The 19,185-nt window shown below is 46.4% G+C and overlaps 1 protein-coding gene across 4 annotated transcripts in view; it reads left to right on the top strand.

Moving 5' to 3' along the window:
• Positions 1-7,455: 7,455 nt before the first annotated feature.
• DGKH (diacylglycerol kinase eta) overlaps positions 7,456-19,185 on the top strand; it is a gene marked incomplete at both ends in the record, with an annotated part of 158,098 nt that continues 146,368 nt past the window's right edge. For 2 of the 4 annotated variants that reach the window (XM_084235586.1, XM_084235588.1), the window contains 2 exons: positions 7,456-7,515; positions 14,209-14,412. In XM_084235586.1, coding sequence (XP_084091712.1) covers positions 7,456-7,515; positions 14,209-14,412 — 264 coding nt within the window. Of the gene's footprint in view, positions 7,516-13,128; positions 13,270-14,187; positions 14,413-19,185 lie in introns of those variants that run through there. The other 2 variants (XM_084235587.1, XM_084235589.1) reach the window with 2 other exon arrangements.

The following is a 19,185-nucleotide window of genomic DNA, read 5'->3' as shown; positions in this document are numbered from 1 at the left end:
CTTACTGCATGGGTGACGTCAGAGACAAATGCCGGCCCATTATCACTCTGGATAGAGTCCGGCAACCCAAAGCGAGGAATTATCTCTTTCAGTAGCTGTTTGGCAACCTCGGAAGCTTTTTCCGTCTTTGTGGGAAATGCTTCCACCCATCCCGAGAACGTGTCGACAAAAACCAAGAGATATTTGAAATTGCCTGTTGTTCTAGGCATTTGTGTGAAGTCCACCTGCCAGTCCTCAAAAGGACACTTGCCCCGATATTGAACCCCAATGGCTTTAGGGTGGGAGTTAGTCTTGGGGTTATTCCTGGCACATAATTCACAACCTCTGCTGATCCGTTGTGCTATTTTGTGTAAATATGGGCCCTTCAAATATGGGCGCACTGTTTCTAATAAGGCATCTCTCCCATAGTGAGATCCCTCGTGAAGATGTTTTAGCACCGGATATACCAGGGCCTCCGGGAGGAGTATCATCCCATGAGAGTTTACTCTCCAAGTAGAGCTGGGATCAAACTCAGTAAATCCCCATGCACGAGCTCTCTCCTCATCCCGCTCGGTGTATTCAGGAGCATACCGAGTCAGGTCCACAAGAGGGATGAGTGCACCCTGGAGGGCAGAATGGGCAGAACGGGCAGCGGCCTTAGCCACCCGATCGGCTGCCCTGTTGCCCTTTGCCATGTCAGACCCACCCTTTTGGTGGCCAGGACAATGCATCACGGCAACAGCTGATGGTAAAGCTACTGCCTTTAACAGGGCCAGGATTTCTAATGGATGTTTGACATCCTTGTTACTGGCAGTAAGAAGTCCCCGCTCCTTCCAAATGGCCCCATGCATGTGGAGAATCATAAAAGAGTACTTGGAGTCGGTAAATATATTGACTCTTTTACCTTTCGAGAGTTCCAATGCACGGGTCAGGGCTATTAATTCAGCTTTTTGCGCTGATGTACCTGCCGGAAGAGCCTTGGCCTCCACGGTGTTCTGGAGCGTCACCACTGCATATCCAGCACATCGACGGCCTTGGTCCATGAAGCTGCTGCCATCTGTAAATAGCTCCCACTCTGGGTCTGGCAGAGGCTGGTCAGTTAGATCTGGTCGGCTGGCATACACTGTGTCTATGGTTTCTAAACAATTGTGGATTAAAGTGTCATCCTCAGGTCCATCTGCATTGCTTGGAAGCAGTGTGGCGGGATTCAGGGAGTTAGAAACCTGCAGCTTCACATTAGGATTGTCTAACAGAGCTGCTTGATATTTTCCCATTCGCCCGGCAGTCAACCAAAGTCCACCCTTCTGCTCCAGCAATGTCAAGACCTGATGTGGCACACACACAGTGATGGGCTGACCCAATGTAAACTTCTCTGCCTCATGTAGGAGGTCACAAGTGGCAGCCACAGCACGCAAACATGGAGGCCATCCCTTAGTGGTGTGGTCCAATTGTTTGGACAGATATGCAACGGGCTGCATTTCTGGTCCCAACAATTGGATTAGTACTCCAAGGCCAACACCCTGTCTCTCATGTACATAAAGTTTGAATGGCTTCCTAAGATCTGGAAGCCCTAATGCTGGTGCTGAAATCAACTTTACTTTTATTTCTTCAAAGGCCTTTTGACATTCTGAGGTCCAAGACAAAGGTTCAGAGTCCAGGCCTTTGAGAGCATCGTACAAGGGTTTTGCTATTAATCCAAAGTTAGGAATCCAAATCCTGCAAAACCCAGCCATACCCAAAAATCCACGCAACTGTCGCCGGTTGCTGGGGACTTTAAGGGCTGAAATTACTTGTTTCCTTTCTGTCATCAAGCTCCGTCTGCCTTTCCTAATTTCAAACCCCAAATACGTCACCGTTTGTTTACAGATCTGTGCCTTTTGGGGTGACACCTTATAGCCACATTCTGCCAGGTGGTTCAGTACCACTATGGTATTTTCCAGACAAGATTTGTAGTCTGGACTTGCAATCAATAAATCATCTACGTATTGCAACAAGACGCCCTGGTTTAATTGAACCTTCCTGAGATCCCTGGCCAGTATTTCCCCAAAAATAGTTGGGGAGTTCTTAAACCCCTGTGGAAGCACAGTCCAGCAATACTGGAGAGTGCTCTTGGACTTAGGGTCTTGCCACTCGAAGGCAAAAAGCGGTTGATCCTGGACATCTATTGGGATACAGAAAAAGGCATCCTTCAGGTCTAATACCGAAAACCACCCAAAATCACCAGGTATGGCAGTTAATAAGGTGTAGGGATTAGGCACAGTGGGATGTAAATCCCGAACAATGTCATTAATGGCCCTTAAGTCTTGGACAAAACGGTACTCGCCTGTATGGGGTTTCTTCACTGGCAGAATCGGAGTGTTATACGGTGAGCGACAGGGCCGAATGAGTCCAGATTGAAGGAACCTTTTCAATACTGGCTCAATTCCCCTCAAGGCTTCCTCCTTTAAGGGGTATTGCTTCCTCCTCGGGGTTCTACTCCCCTCTATCACTTCTATCTTTACAGGCTCAGCATTTTTCGCACGTCCTGGGGTTCCATCAGCCCATACCCATTTACTTACTCTTTCAACAATTTCTGGAGGTAAAATTTCACCTTTCGGTGGAACATCTTGAGTAAGCAACATCTGGAACCGCAGAGCATGCTCTGGAGGCACCTGTAGGTGAAGCCTCTGATGTTTTGGTGAGAATATAATTCGTGCGTTGAGCTTACTTAAAAGGTCACGACCAAGGAGAGGGATTGGACACTCTTCCATGTATAGGAAGCTGTGCTGGAGCTGTGTGGTGCCTAGCCGGCACTCCAAAGGTTGCAGGAAGGGTGTCTGTTGTGACTTCCCTGTAACCCCAATGACTGCTGCAGTCTTTTTGCTCATTTTAGTTAATTTCGAATTCAAAACTGAGTATGTTGCTCCAGTGTCCACCAAGAAATCAATCAGACGATCCCCCACAGCGAGGGTTACCCGGGGCTCTGAGGGGGTTATTCTAATGGGCTTCTCTAGATCTAGTGGAGCCCCCGGGCACCCCTATTCTGCATCTGAACTTTCTCCATGAACTATCATTTGTCTCCTTTCCTCTGCACTCGACTCTAGATTCCTTCTACTCTGTCTGTATTCCCTCCTATCTTCACCTGAGGCTCTACCCTGTGCTGTCATTTGTCTCCTGTCCTCTGTACTGGGCTCTCGATTCCTTCTCTGTCTGTATTCCCTGTCATCATCTGAGCCTCCACTCTGTGCTAACATTTGTCTTCTTTCCTCTCTCCTTGGTTCCTGGTTCTGTGTGCTCCTTCTATATTCCCTCCTGTAACCCCTACGTGAATCATCATGTCTTGGGGTTCTCTGTCTTCTATCCTGCCTTCTATAATTATTGCGTCTGCCGCTTCCCTGTAACCTGGGACAACTGTACTTCCAATGTCCCTCTTCCCTACAGAAAGCACACTGATTTCTTCCTAGGGGTTCACGTCTCTGTCCATTATTGTTTCCCTGAAACCCTGTTCTGTGTTCTCTTTGTAAAAAAACAGTCGCAGGTTTCGGTCTCCTGTGCTCTCTATTATTATAAACCCTGAATGCCAGGTCCACTACCTGGGACGGACTCATCTCAGTGACGCCGTCCACCTTAGCTAACTTTTTCTTTATGTCTGGGGCACTATGGGTAATGAAAGCCGTAGTGATCAGACGAGCATTTTCTGGGGCATCTGGGTTTATGTCCGTGTGGTTAGTGTAAGTTTGAATAATCCTCTCAAGGAACTCTGACGGATCCTCATTAGCTCCTTGCTCGAGTTCCAATATTTTGTTAAAGTTTTTTTGTTTGGGGATCCCCTGCTGCAGTCCTACCAATAAGCATTTTTTATAGAGATCCAACATCGCCGTTCCTCCATTGTTAGGGTCCCATCCAGGATCTCTCTCTGGGACAACAACCTCCGGCTCTGGGGACTGCCTATCCTGTTGGTGGAGACGGTCAGCCTCCTCCCTGGCTTTCCTGAATACCATCCTCTGCTCATCCAGCGTTAATAAAGTATGCAGCATGGACTGTATATCTGCCCAGTTAGGGCGGTGGGAGACAAAGATAGAGGCAAACAAGTTCGCCATCCTCTGAGGAGCCTGCCGGTACGAGGGAACAGAGCTCCTCCAATTTAGGAGGTCCGCAGTACTGAACGGATGGTGCGACCAAAAGTACCCAGCAGGTCTCCCATGTTCATTTAAGCCACCCATTGGCATCTGGCGAAGGGGAAACTGCCCTGCCTCAGGTTGATCCTTCCTGCCAAAATGGGTGCCGAGTCTAGTGTGGGGAGGGGACGCCATTTTAGTGTCCTCCCCAGAGGGCAGTGGAGGCTGTGCAGCCTCAGGGGTCTGTACGGGAGGGGCTTTGTCACGTGGAAGAGGATTTTGTCCTCGTGTATTTAAAGTATTTAAAATATGATGCTCCTCCTCTTCTAACTCTGCTCGCTGGCTGTCCTCATGGAAAGGGGAAGGTCTATCCTTTCTCTGCACCATTAGCCTAGCCTTCGCCTCCGCCATATCTAATTTATGGAGGGTGGCCTGCATCTGGTCCTGCATACCTTTAAAAGCTGACTCAAAAGTCCGATTTTGTTGTTGCACTTGAGACAGCATGCTTTGATAAGCTGACTCAAAAACGTTACGATTTTCATCCCTTATACTCTTAATAGTTAAATCAAAAACCTGATTTAGTTGTTGTATGGCCACGTTAAAAGCCTGAATTTGTTGTTGCACATTCTCAGTATGTGAAGTAGAACTTCTACCTCTCACAGAAACAAGAATGTAGCAAACTGCGCTTACACATATTACCAAAAAACCACCCAGAAGCACAGTCTGTAAAGGGATGGCTTGTAAACCACCCATGTATGTATACAATAGTAAAATCACGTGCCATACACCAGGCTTCATCAAATTATTTATATTAATGAAACTGGTGGTGATATTTAATGGAAGAAGGCTGCTCAAATTCAAGGCCGGAAGGAAACTGAAAGAACTCAGGCTAGGGATGAAACTGTATAGGCTCATGGTTGAGGCCATATTTGAGTCAAAACACACCCACAAGGGCTGTACGCACAGGGAAAAAAAAAAAACAGACTTTTCAGGACTAGAGACAAATATTATACTGCTAGTCCTGCAGAACTAGTGCGCTTATGGTGACCAACGCAAGGAATGTTACTTTGGGCTGGTCAACCGCGGGTGTAACTTGGAAACCACGCTGGGCGCCAAACTGTTGTAGAGCAACCCCGATACAAAACGGGGTGCCTGACTGTGGGTCCTCACCCGCGCGCTTAAAAGGACTTATCAATGCTCTACTGCAGGCACACGTGAAAGGTTAATAAAAGGTTTATTTACAAGGGAAGGGGAAATGAGGAAATATACAGCTCTGGGAGAAAAGCGGGAGACAAAGTTTTAAATGAGTCCTACCCGATCCGCCGATCTGGAACCCCAAAATGGCGCTCTGAGAGCTGGCCGCCAGCCAGGAGCGGTGAAGCCGGGAGGCGAGTGATCGCGAGCCAGAGAGAGCCCTAGGCCCACGTGTTTGGTTTTTTATATCCAACCTGGCTGCCCAACTCCACCCTCCGGTCCCAGCCACCCTCCCCTTGGTGGTGATGGGATTTGTCTTCCCCAATGTCCTGATGGTTTTAGTCTGGAGTGGGGGTGGAGTCCACAAAGCCTGTATGGGATTAACTCAGGACATCACTTCCCCCTAACAATAAGACCACAGAGAATAACCAGTTTGCCAGAAAGTTAGTTTCTCTTTAGTCGAGTTGCATTTAAAGGCAGTCTGGGTAGAAATTTCTGGTAATAAATTAGCTTTACAGGATTGGAATTCCAGGCTGGAGATGGAAATTTATAAGCACATTTATCAACACATGGTTGGTAGCTGAAGGCAGGGGTGGATCTGGATAATCAAGCAGCATTAGAAGCAGACCCAGAGAGGGCTGTTCAGGAACTGCAGCATGTGGCTAAAGGGCAGGACAAGAAAGATATGGCGAGGGAACGTGGAGAGGGATGTCTGACAAAACCAATGGAAAGGACTGCTTCAAGAAAAAGTCTGGTCAGTAGTGACAGATGCTGCAGATAGGTTAAGGAAATACATTTTTTTTTTAAACCCTCATTGTTTAGTGAATGTTCAAAGCCACAGGTAACCTTTGTCGGGGTCACCTAGGTGGAACAGCAGGCACAGAAGTCAGTCTGCAGGAAAGAATGAATGGTCGGTTACGGACTGCATGTGAGAATGAGAACAAGCCCAAGAGCTTTGCAGCGAGGATGTGGGAACAGGAGGTAGACCGATCACGTGTGAGTTAAATCTTGCAGGTTTTAAAAATGGGTCAGTGTGTCTGACTTAGTGAAGGGCTGTGGTGAAGCTGCTGACAGGAGGAGCCTACAAGTCCAGCCGCGGCACGACCCTATGAAACACCATTCCTGGATTGAAACTGCATGGAAATCACCTTCCACGCCCAGAAGACGATGGGAAACGCTACTTGCAACGCTGTTTTCAGAGGGCGGGAAGAGGCTCCTTGTCATTTATTGAAACTCACTGCCCGCCAGTCCTTTCCCCTCATCTGCTCGTAGGGCTCGAATGGGAAGGCAGAGCGACTCCTCAGCCGGGTTTCTCTCCACAAAACCGCTCGTCACGAAAAATGAATTAAAGAAAAGCAGCTCAAGCCCTCTTCTCGCAGAAGCTAACTCACTTCAGCCGTTTTCACAAGCCGAAGAACAAACCCTGCCCGCGGCAGGCAGCGCGCGGCGGCTCCGGAGCGCCGTCCTCTCCCTTCCCTCAGGACGTCGGTGCCTGCCCGGCGTCGGGTTCGCGCCTCAGCGCCGGGGAGAGCAGGCGCCCGGGGCGCAGCGCCGGCGTCGGAGCGCGGCGGGCGCGGGCGGCGGCGCCGGGCAGGGCGCGGGAGCGGGGCTCGGGGAGGCGTCTCCGGGACGCGCGCCGCCAGCGCGTCCGCGGGCTCAGCCCGGGCTCTCCCCGGCGCTCCCGGCGGCGCTCCGCGCCCGGCCCCGGGGGAGGCCGCCCGAGCGCGCCCGGCCGCCGGGTGCCCGTGACCACCCCGCGGCCGCTTTCGGTTCCGCGCCTTATAAGGCCTGACAGGGGGGTCACGTGCGCCCCGGGCCGCCCGCCGGGAGGAGGGGGCGGCGGGGGGAGGGGCGGGAAGCGGGGAGGAAAAGGGGAGGGAGCCGGGGGCGGAGGCAGGAGCGAGGGGCGGATTCTCCAGCCGCGGGAGGCGGCGGGGCGGCGGCGGGGCGCGGAGCGCTCGGAGCTGGACCGAGGCGGCGGCGGAGGAAGGGACCGGCGCGGGGGCGGGAGAGCGCAGCGCGGCGGAAGCCGGAGCCCGCGGGAGGGCCGGTGGCCGGCCCCGGGCGGGCGCTGGGGCGGCGGCGGCCGCGGCCGAGAGGACCGCGGCGAGGGAAGCGCATCCAGCGGTCGCGGCGGGGGCCCGGGTCCGCGCGCCCGGGCGGCTGGCGGGCGCGGGCCGGCGCGATGGACCCGCAACACGTGCGCCCCGCGCCCGGCGCCCGCGGCCCGGCCTGGGAGGAACCGGTGGGTACCGCGCCCGCGCCCGCGCCCACTCCTCCCACTTCTCCCCTCCCGCCCCCCCTCCCGGGCCGGGTTCCGCTCAGGAAATGGCCCGGGATGAGGTCCCCAGCTGCTTCCCAGCCGGGGCAGCGCTTCCTCCGCCGCCCGGGCTCCTCCTCGCGCGCCTCCCGGAGCGCCTTTGTCCGGCCGGCCGTGGCGCGCCCCGAGGGGCCGCGGGCGCACCGCTGGCGACGGCCCCCGCGGAGGGTCGCGTCCGCCTCCTCGACTTCTCAACTTTTTACCTGATATTGGAGCGTGGGGGGTGAGCAGGGAAGAGGAGCAGCCCGGGCTGTGGGACCCGCGGGTGGAGCGCGGAGGCGACCGGCGAGCCCGACTCGGACCGCGTCCCGGCCGTCACCTGGGCGCGCAGGTCCCCGAGGCCCGCGGCTGGGGGCGGCTGCCGCGGCGGGGACCCCGCAACCACGCCTCCGCCTCCCGCGCGCCGCTCAGCCCCGGGCTTCTGCGGGGTTCAAGGGTTTTGCCTGGGATGAAGCGGGAGCTCATTTAGTTTTTGCCTGGATTTCGCTGCACGGGCGGCGCCCAGATTGGGTGATTCTAGGGACGGAGGTAGCGTGTGTCTGTGTGTTGTGTGCAAAGATGAGGAGACGGGGAGGGGGGAGGCTTTGGATTTATTCCCTCAAACTCCTTCAACTTCCTTCTTTTAACTCAAACTGTCAGAACCATCCCGCATTCCCTCCAGGGATTCTACGCTGGAATCCCCGACTCGTGCAGAGCTCTGTAATCCTCTGTGGGCTGCCTCTTCCCTGGCGTCAGATTTTGGCCCTCCACGACTTGCCTCGAAGCCTGCTATTCCGTCTTGGTTGAAATTCGTGAACCTGTCTGAAAAGCCTCATCCGAAATTTCTGGCCTTACCCGGGTTCTGTTCAACGTGTTCGGATGCTGCTTTTCCAGGGACTGCGCGCGGCTGCTCAGGTTGGCCCCCTGCCTGTTGAGAGCTTCTAGGTGAGGTACCAGGCCAGATTCTCTTTTTCTTTTCTAATATGTACCCTCCCGGCTCCTTTGCCCAAAGTACCATTTGTCTGCCTCGTGTTTCCTGGCCTTTTAGAAGTGTCCTTCGACGCTGATCCATCTGTATCTGCAGCTGTTTTTGCTTTTGTAAATTTGTACATGTTAGGTTGCCCATCTGCTCGTATTTCTCCTATTGTAGTTATCACTGGGGATTCAGTTATTCTTACAGTGGAAAATACAGTTCAGTTTTGAAGTATAAGTCAGAGATCACCGAGAACTAAATTCATTGACCTGGGTTTTTGTTTGTTTGTTTGTTTGTTTTGTTTTGTTTTTTACTTTTAAACTTTCTTATATGAAGTCCCTTTTGGATCTAGATACTTGAACATTAGTTGCAATGAAAAATGTCCACTTATGTTAGGGCACTGATACCAGCACTATTCTGTGCCTCAGAAATAGGGGACAAACATTTTATTTTGCTTAAAGTGACAAAATATATATTTTTTTAACTTTTGAAAGTCCAGCCTTAACAGGAGTGTGTGAATGAACTGTGACATACTATCCAAACTGAGGTGCTCTCTTAAAAAGAACTAGCTTATTTTTCTTTAAGCACTGAAGATCTTTTTGTTTACACAACTATCTGGCATCTACAGTGGTCCAGAGCTGTTGGAGATAGCAGTAAGCAACACCAACAGTAATCCTTTAATCCTCATGGGAGTATTAACAAAATGCCTTATTTCAAATGTTAATGGTCTACATTGAAATAGCTCAAAAAACATCTTCAGAGATCTCAGGTTCCTGTCATAAAAGGGTACTTTTGACAAACTGATTTCATTCAGAACCCCATGGTTATACATGTATGGCCATATAGTCTTAAGAGCTAATATAGGGTATTCACATTACAGTTCTTTAAAAAGAAAATTACTGAAATTACCGAAAAGTGTCATGTCAAAGAAAAGTGGCAGAATAAGTTAGGGGAAAAATGAATATTTAAATGCTAACTATTTCATGCATCCAGAGTTAAGGGAGGGAATATCAGTTTAAATATGTTTGGAAGGGACAAAAAATTCATCAAAATCAGGGATGCTTGAAATTTTCTTGGGTCAATGATCCACTTAAGATTCTGTCAGAACTATGGACTCCTCCCAAAAATATACCTATGCAAGATACATATATATAATAATCTTAATAAAATGTCAAAGGAATCATGGATTTCCTGAAGTCTGATCTGTGGACCTTCAAAGACCTTGAGTTATGAGCATCAACTTTGACTTGGATACCATCTTGCAGTTATTTAAAACTTGCTTTCTGAATTCAATTATAGATAAATTTAATACTTTACCATCGAAGTACACTCATTTACATTTTGAAAAGGAATATTTGATACTGAACAGGCACTGCTAACATTCACAGATTTGTTGCTTTATCCCTCTACATATAATGCCATACTTGTAAGGATTATCTCATTCTTTGGATGGACTCTAAAACATGTTGCTATACCTGTATGGATCTATTAAGACAGGACCGTAAACATAATCTGAGGAGTGGATGCTGAGTAATAGTAAAAAGAACAGTTTTTGCTTGATATGCACCCCTGTCTAGAGCTAAGAAGTTGCTGCTGGACTTTATGACAGTCTTTGTATTTGGAGATAAAATCAAGTTAAATTATAAGTAAGGGCATTTAACAGACTATTATTCTTACTAATCTGGTAGGATATTGGACCTAAAGAAAATAAACATTAGCATTCAGCTTTCTTTAATGGTACCTTTGGAATGTAATCAAATCAGTGAAAATAGAGTCATTACCTAAATTTCCAGTCATTTTTTTAAAGTAGGTGGTGGGAATAGGTAAGTAAGAGAAAATTTAGTCAAATACCCCTTACTCTTCGATAACATGGGGAGGATATGGGCAGTTTGAATTACAACCTAGATTTATCAAGTCTGGGAGTATTTACAAAGTTGTTCTTAGTGGAGAAATGCAATAGTATATTGTACTTACTAAAATTTGTTATAATTTCCAAATGTTTTTTTAATCTAGTTGGTTCTAAGAAACTTTTTACAACTAATGGAAAATTAGGAAGAGAAGAATTTCAAAGGAAAAAGGACCAAAACGTAAATGGGAGGGTGTAAGTATGATAATGCATTAGGTCTAAGTGATAAAAGATTTTTCCTTAGGTACAGAGATAACCATGTGTAGTGCAGCTATTATCAAGATTAGTTTCAAAATCTTTCTCATTGAGGTAGAAACTGAAGAAATTTTTATAAAATTTAAAGGTTAAAGTCTAAAAATATAACAGTGTATTATGGAAGTAATTTGAAATAAAAAAGTTGAAAATAGGCCTGTATTTGTTACACCTGGAGTAGTCTTTGTTTGCAGTGATTAGGAATGTAAGTACTAGAACATTACTGTATTTACAGTGCCTACTTGAATTCTTCATGATATAAATGTAGAAGTCTACATGTTTATGATATATTTACTATAAAACCATAGAACATATGAGACTTCAAAGTTGCAAATAATGACTAAAACTTGTTAGGAGTAGTGGTTGGTACTATTGTAATTCAAAATATCAATAATATAAGAATATCCATAAAATTGGTATCAGAATGAGGTTTGACTCTGAACTGACTCTGACATCTTTAGCAAAAATCGTACTTTTTGAAAATGGGGCAGGAAGCCCTTTAAAGTAAAAACCTAGTTTAGTGGTAGCTTCACCTACTTCCATTTCATCCTGAATGCAGTGTCTACATGGCGTATGTCCAAGTTTTTAATAGTGTGTTTGTGATATGTTATGTTCCAAACAAAAATTTCAAAGTAAGAATAATAAAAGAAATATGTAAGACACATCTAAGGAGTTATTTGAAGATCTGAAAATACCAAGTAAGGAAAAAGTCAAGGAATCTTATAAATCAAATAAATAATGTAATATACCACATATTTGAAATTTGTTTCAGTTGCCATTTTGAGCTACATTAAAATGGTTGAAAATATGGAGCTCTTGACATTGTCGTTATACTTTTAAGGGAAGTGAAGTGCATTGGAGGTATGCAATATACAGATTGGTTATTCATTCTGGAAACATCTGATTTATAGATAAAACTTGAGAAGAAGCTAGTGGGTCAAGTACCTTAAACTAGGAATTTTTTAAACAGTCTCTTCAGAAGAGGTGATTTAAAAAAAGGGGGGGGGTGCTTTATGAGCTGCCATTGTGGGAATGGACAAGACAGTCCTCATTTTTCTACACACTGTTTTCACTCAGCATTCCATGTGCTAGGGAAATTGTGGCGCAGGGTCGTTTATTTAACAGGAGTAGGCTAAGACTGGCTGTATTTTCAAAGCCACACCAAGTTTTAAAACTTGTTACAGGAATCTTTGAAGAGCTGAAATGACTGAAATGAATTTTTTATGAAGCTATGATACCTTTACTTTGAGGTATTAATTGCTCAATGTACATGAAACTGGTATACGTTATCTTTTAGCAGTCAGTGTTCGAATCAAGGAGTCAAATGTATTCACCCATCTTCAGATCACAAAATAGGCGTGGGCATTAAACAATGCCTTTCGAGTTAATCACTTTGCCTGGATTCCGCAAAATGTTACTATATAAAACTTGAAAGTCCAAAGTGTGAATAGAAATATGAGAGTTGACAGACTGACTTTTGTTGTACAATATGGTAATGTGAATGGAACATTAGGCTATTACTCACATGATTTTAACTTTGCTTCCAGCTTGTGATTTTCGGCCTCAGTTTCTTTATATTAAAAGAAAGATCTGAACTTGTTTTTTTTCTTTTAAAAGTCTCTTTACGGCTTGCCTACATTGCCAAACCAATGGACTTGTCAGTGACCAAATAGCAAGATCTGGATAAAGGGCAATATTTTTTCTCTTAAAAATTATACTTTTTCTTCTCTTAAAAAATTCCCTTCAAAGTAATATGTTCTTTGTAGATATTAACCAAGTCATAAGGGCTCTTACAGCTTTTTTTGCCCAACTCCTTCCTCCCCTAAAGAAGGGTTCTGGAGCTGGAAAAGCAGCTTCTACTAGTGTTCTGTGATAGTCATTGCCTATCTTTAAAGATTTACATTTTAACCACTTTAATAACTACAATGTAGATATAAAGTATTAAAATTTTATATTGTTTCTTAGAACCGCTTAGAACTGTTGGCTCTGACACTGCAATCAAGTTATTGTTGAGAATGAGATTGCAACTAAAAAAAATCCCAAGAGAATGTGTTTGGAGAACACTTAAAGGTCATGTCAACCCAAAAAAAAATCTGAAGGTCAAGTCAACCGAAAAAATACCAATGGATACTGAAAGGCATGAACACACAACAAGACAGTGTTTTACTGAAGTGTGAAGAGGCTACACAATTTGGCAGGGGCTTTTTGTACTACTTAAAAATACAGCTAACACCAGTTTGAAGTTTTCTTTGGATGACAAGAGGAATGTCATTTTATTGTCTCCCCCCCAACCCACCCCCCGCCCCGCCCTGCCCCCAAGGCCTCCCACACCTGTAAGGGTTCTTTGACCCTGAGTGTGCACAACTGGCCTGTAGGTTGCTATTCCTAAAAAGCCCTCTTAACTGGCTGGCAGGGGTCGAGTGTGAGCGGTGGCTGCACCCTGTTGATCCCGTTTCTTCCGGCTCCCATCCGGGTTAGGGAGTGGCTGTCCTAGGACTTCCAAAGTTTTGGTGCTGAGGCACTGGTGCTCACAAAGCTCCGGTGCATTGTTTCCTTCTAGGCAGTCTCGGTTAGCGCTTCGGCTTAGACATTTATTTTGCATTCTGTCGTCTTGGGCTGCGTGTGCTCTCTTGTTTCTGCGCTCTCTCCACGCCCGTCCCAGTTTCCTGTTAGCCAAGGGATCGCTCTTTCTGAACGAAAAGTTCTCAGAGCCGAGTGGAACCTCCCGGAAAAATGCTCTTCTCTTCCGTGTGCGCCGGCTGGGGGCGGGGGTGGGCCTGGGCCAGGGCCAGAAACTAAACCCCACGTTCCGCAGATTTGAAAGGAACCGAACCCCAAAGCGGAGGCGGGAGAGATACGGTTCACCCAGAAAGGACTGAGGGGTAATGACAGACCGGGGCAGCGCCCATCCATCTCCTGGATGGACTGAGGAGACTTGGTAGTCAGTGGGAACTGTGCAGCGAGGCCCAAGTCTCTCTGGAGAGTTTCTGGGTCCAGGTGGTGGCGGGGTGCACTCAAAGGAGTCAGGAGGAAGCCCTCTGGTTCCCTCTCTACCCCAGGAGCCGTTCCCTGCTGCCCAGATTCCAGGGAGGGCACGTCTCCGCTACCCGGCTTGCCGGGGTTGGTTAAGGTTTCCTGTCTCCTCCGCCCTCCCTTCCATTCTAGGGAACCCAGACCCTTGGGACAGTGGGAGGTGGATCCCATATCTCTATCACCCCATTTCTCTGTCAGCCTTCATCCTAGTCTATGTGAGGAACTCTTTAATATCCCGACACTGGGTTTGCAGGACTCCCAGGTGGGGGGCCTCCGCGTACCGGGTGGCCCCTGGAGGCGCCCGGCAGACGCTCCTGGAAGGGCGCACGGTCCCCCGCGACCCTTGGCCAGCGGGACTGCAGGGGAGGCGGAAGATGGCGACTGCAGCTGGGTGCGGGGCTCCGGGCCCGCTCGGACAGAGCCCCCCCACTGACCGCCCCCGCCGCCCGCGCCGGGCGGTGCTGTGTCCCCGCAGGAATCGGACAGGATGGCCGGGGCCGGTGGCCAGCACCACCCTCCAGGCGCCGCGGGCGGAGCGGCCGCCGGGGCTGGCGCCGCGGTCACCCCAGCCGCTGCCCCGGCGGGCCCGGGAGAGGATTCATCCGACAGCGAAGCGGAGCAAGAGGGACCCCAGAAACTGATCCGCAAAGTGTCCACCTCCGGGCAGATTCGGACCAAGGTAAGACGGACGGCGGGGAAGTGCAGAGAGGGCGCCTGGGGCTCGGGGTGATCCCGGGGTGATCCCGGGAAGATCCCGGGAGTCTGGGGCGGGGTTTGAGCCGGGGGCGGGGCCCGGAGGCTGGACCATGGCGCTGCAGGAAGGGGTGCCCGGCCCGCGCGGGGGGCGGCGGGGGTCCGCTGCCCGGAGCGCGGCGGGCGGGACCGAGGAGCTAGGAACCAGCGGCTCCGCGGGAGCGTGGGAAAAAGCTGAGGCGCTGCGGAGAGTTCCCACTTAGGGACTTGAAAGGATTGCTTTTTGGTGTTTTGGGGTATTTGTTTGTTTTGCACTCGCAGCCGTGCAATGGTTTGTTAGAGCTTGTGCGTTGCGCAGGGAGCGGAGTGCAGGACGACCTTCCCCAGCAGCAGTGATTTCCACCACCTCGCCCCGCAGCAACCTGCCCCGCCCCTGGCCCACTCCCCGAGGATGGTGGGGGGAGACTCGGGACAGACGCTTTGCCGCCGCCGGCCTTTTGGGAGGCCTGTGATAAACACTGCTCTCCTCTGACTGCTCCCTGGGCAGCCCAAAGAGCAGGCCAGGCTTGAGGGTTCTGGATTCCCACTAAGTGCAGAGGTCAGAGCTCATCAACACACCCATGGTTTTTTTGTTGTTGCTGTTTTGTTTTGTTTTAAATGGTACGAAGTAACATCTTTGTGATGCATGGAGTTTAGAATAGAATGCTGTCTGACTTTTGTGTAGCAGGTACTGATGGCCAGTGAAAGTTCAAAGTTGAGAGTTTTAATTTCACCGTGAATATATACATAGCAAATGCACGCAATTCAAGCTTATTTACATATTCTAATTTTCATGAAACTTTTCAAATCACCTCGCAATCAGTTATCACTGGGGGACTTCAAGGAGGAATTTGAGAAGGGAGCCAATAAAATCATTGGAATTGTGTGCTCTCTTTAAAAATAAATTTGCAAAAGCTAGTTCATTCTATGTCTATTTTTATGAGAATTTGTTTTCTAAGGTTAATGGATTCCTATATGAAAATAGGACTTTTATTATATGCTTGTGGATTCATGTTTGTATTAGCCTGTCTCATTTTCTGAAATAAATGTGTACTCATAAACACAACTGTTAATAAGATGCACTTAAGAAGGAGTGAAGGATTGCTTCAGTCATTTTTAAAGTGCACATCTTGTAATGCTTTTAATACTGATGTTTCTGAATTTAGTGGGCTTTGTAATAAATTAAGTATATGAGGTTTAGTATTTTTGGAAGTTAAGACTAAACAAGATAGGAACTTTCCTCAGTCCCTTTAACACTTAAAATATTAATATTTTTAAAGATCATAAAATTATGTTTTAATGGACAGCATGGCAGGTTTTTTTAAAATGATATATTCTGTGTATTCACACAGAATATGAATCCATTAAAATTCCTTATGTCGAAATTAACCAGTAAATTTATGCTGTTTGAAAGAAAATTTAGAGATAGCTCTAATTTGAATTGAGTAAAATCAAACAACAAGTTTGTTGGAATATCTCAAAAATGTGTAGGTGTAATGTACTCATGGCAATAGCTAAAATTATTCTCTTTAAGTTGATATTATCTATGGTTTGGGGTAAAACATCCTTATTGAGACTAAGTGAATTCAAAAGAATCATGTATTGTTTTTTATTGACCCTAATAAAACTATTTAGTTCATACATTTTGCCAAGATTAGAGGTAATTAGTAATCAACTAATGAAATGTTCCTTAAATCTCAATACAAAGTTTTACTGAGTTTCAAAAATTCTGTATTTTATACCAGGTCATACAAGTGCATATAAGTTCATCAACATTTTCATTAGGAACACCTGAAATCAGGGCCTGAGACTGCTGAGACCAACTGGCCTCTAACCTCCCTGCTTGCCACCACCCTCCCCACCAGTCCAGACTGTTTATATACACTACCAATGTGAGCAGTTAACCTACATATTGTTTCTCAGGAAGGAAAATGAAGCAGTGTAGAAACTCATTGAATGAGAACTTCTAAGCTAAAGATTTCCAGTCTTCATTTATGATCCAAATAAGAGGGGGGGGGGAAAGACCTTCTCTTGATTACCTCCAAAGGTGTATAAGATGGGAACCCCTAAAGGAGAAGGAAGCCCTAGGACTAGTTCAAGGCTTAGTCATTTTTAAAACAACTGTAGGGGTTTTTGCTCATACATCCTGAAGATTAGAGGACACTAGATCTGACCGCTTATAATTGAAGTGGCAACACCAGCCTGGTTGAGTGGCAGCCTGGGATGGTGTGTGTGGGCACACATACACACCTACCTGCAGTATATGCACATCTTACATTGCAGGTGTATAGAAATTCTCTGATAAAGCATGTTTGCTTAAACACACAAAAGTCCTACAGCAGAATGAGTTGCACTTATACATCAAAATATATCTTAAATGAGCAACTGTGAGAAATGAGAGAGGGTGTCTTTTTCTAAAAGTCTTTTCCCGTCCCTCTTATTTGGATCATAATTGAAGACTGGAAACTGAAAGGTAAGTTTAGCAGTTCTCATTCTGTGTTACATATATATATATATATATATATATTTATGTATATATGTATGTATAATGCTCTGTATGTAAAGATTATCATTAAAACATAGTACTTTTTAAATTTTCTTTTAAGGTGCTTAGGATCATACTGCTGCTTAGTATCCAGTTTAGATTTGAAGTGATAAAAAGCCACTAATTTTAGTAATTACCTCATTTGAAGTGTTCTTTGTAAATGCTGATCAATGTCTTAAATAATTAAAGAATGTTAGTAAAGAACTTTAAATTAATTGTGACTTTTAAAGAGTATCCAGACTTTTCTTTCTTAGCAGTAAGAATACACGCAACATTTATTGTTTGTCATCTTATATTGGTGTATTTATGGCGCTCCCAAACAATTGCAATAGTCACATTAAAAATCACTGATAACAGATCTCCATAACAAATAAAGTAACAATGAAAAAGTGCATTAGTGCAAGAAATATCAAAACGTGACAAAGAAACACAAAATGGGCACATGTTGTTGGGAAAATGGAACTATCAGACTTGCTCAATAGGGTTGCCACAAACCTTCAATTTGTGAAAAATGCAATGTCTCAAGTGCAACCAAGCAAAGTACAGCAAATGAGGTATGTCTGTATTTTCAAGGGCCTTACATTTTGGTTGTCCAGACATTTCCTACTTGAGAAAGCAATGCAAGCACTAAATAAGGCACTCAGATAGTGTGAGAGGGTGTTCAGTAATGGAGGGTGTCCAGGGAAAGGTAATCTCCCTCTTACCACAGATCTCTTGTCTCCATCTCAGAGCAATTGTTGATATTTTCTTGGCATGCTTCCAGAAAATTTCTGTACAAATGCAAATATATATATATTTCTTTAAAAAAATTCCAATGGGAACATTCTATAAACATTCTTTCTGTGTTTTGTTTTGTTTGTTTTTGTGGAAATCATTTCTCCAATGACATGCATACATCTACTTCATTCTTTTTAGTGATGGCAAAGAATTCCAGTATATTAGATTGAGCTAAGTGAAGTTGCTATGTCAATAAATCAAAAATGGTCGCGAGTAGAAAGGTGGTTGGCAGGAGGTGGGGAGTGAGGGGAATTGGGTAAATGTTGACCAAGTGGTGCAAACTTTCAATTATAAAATAAACAAGTTCTGGAGATTTAACCAGCATAATGCACATATAGTCTTTATTATATACTGGAAAATTGCTTAAGAGAGCAGATCTTATTTTTTTAAAAAAATATTTATTTATTTATGCGCACAAGAGCTGGGGTGCAGGCCAGAGATGCAGGGGGTGAGAGGATTCACCAGAAACAGAGTGTCTAGCAGAATAGGCTGATCTACTGAAATACGCTGCTGAGGAGAGCAGCAGGCGAGACAGGAGAGATCTGCTTGCCATGTGGGTCACCTCCCTGGCCGGGGATCCAACTTGTGCTGCAGCAGCTGAGGATAATTTCATAGTGCTATATCTTAACCCCCTGCACCACCAGGGAGGCCCCAAGAGAACAGATCTTAAGTGTTCCCACCACACACACGAAGTAACTGAGGTGATGGATATGTTACCTCACTTAATTGTGTGATCATTTCTCATTTCGCATTGTATATGTCTATTGAATCACATCATATACTTTATTTTTTTTTAATAGAGGCATGCTTTTTATTTATTTGTTTGCTGTTTTTTTTTTTTGTTTATACAAGCACTGGGTACAGTCAGAAGCGCGGGAGGGTGAGAGAATTCACCAGAGCCAGAGCGGGGAGCAGAGCAGGCAGAAGGACCGAAGTACACTGCTGAGGGGAGCAGCGGGCGGCAGGAGAGGTCTGCGCGCCATGTGGGACCCTCCTCCGGTGGCCGGGGAGCAGTCAGGGATCGAACCGGCACCGCAGAGGCCGCGGAGCAGCTTCGCAACCCAGCGCTCAACCGCTGCGCCACCGGGGAGGCCCGACATCATATACTTTAAACATATACAATTTTATTTGTCAATTAGATTACAATAAAACTGGAAATAATGGTAGAATATGGAAAATTCATATGATTCTGCCTAACATGGAATGTCATCAATTAATTAAAGAGTATTCTGTGGAAGGAAATATGGTTTGTTTCAGGACAACTCTAATCTCAGAGTTTTTTTTATTGGACACGATGACTTTTTAAGTAAAGAATAAGACTGGCATGCTTTCAAAACTAGCATAGTTTAACAACATCCTCGTGTATACTTTAGTCCCTTCCTCACATCCCCGCATTGT

Source organism: Talpa europaea, assembly GCF_964194135.1.
Source record: "Talpa europaea genome assembly, chromosome: 6".
Classification (NCBI taxonomy): domain Eukaryota; kingdom Metazoa; phylum Chordata; class Mammalia; order Eulipotyphla; family Talpidae; genus Talpa; species Talpa europaea.
Note: the sequence above shows the minus strand (reverse complement) of the source record. Positions and strands in the feature narration are given on the sequence as shown.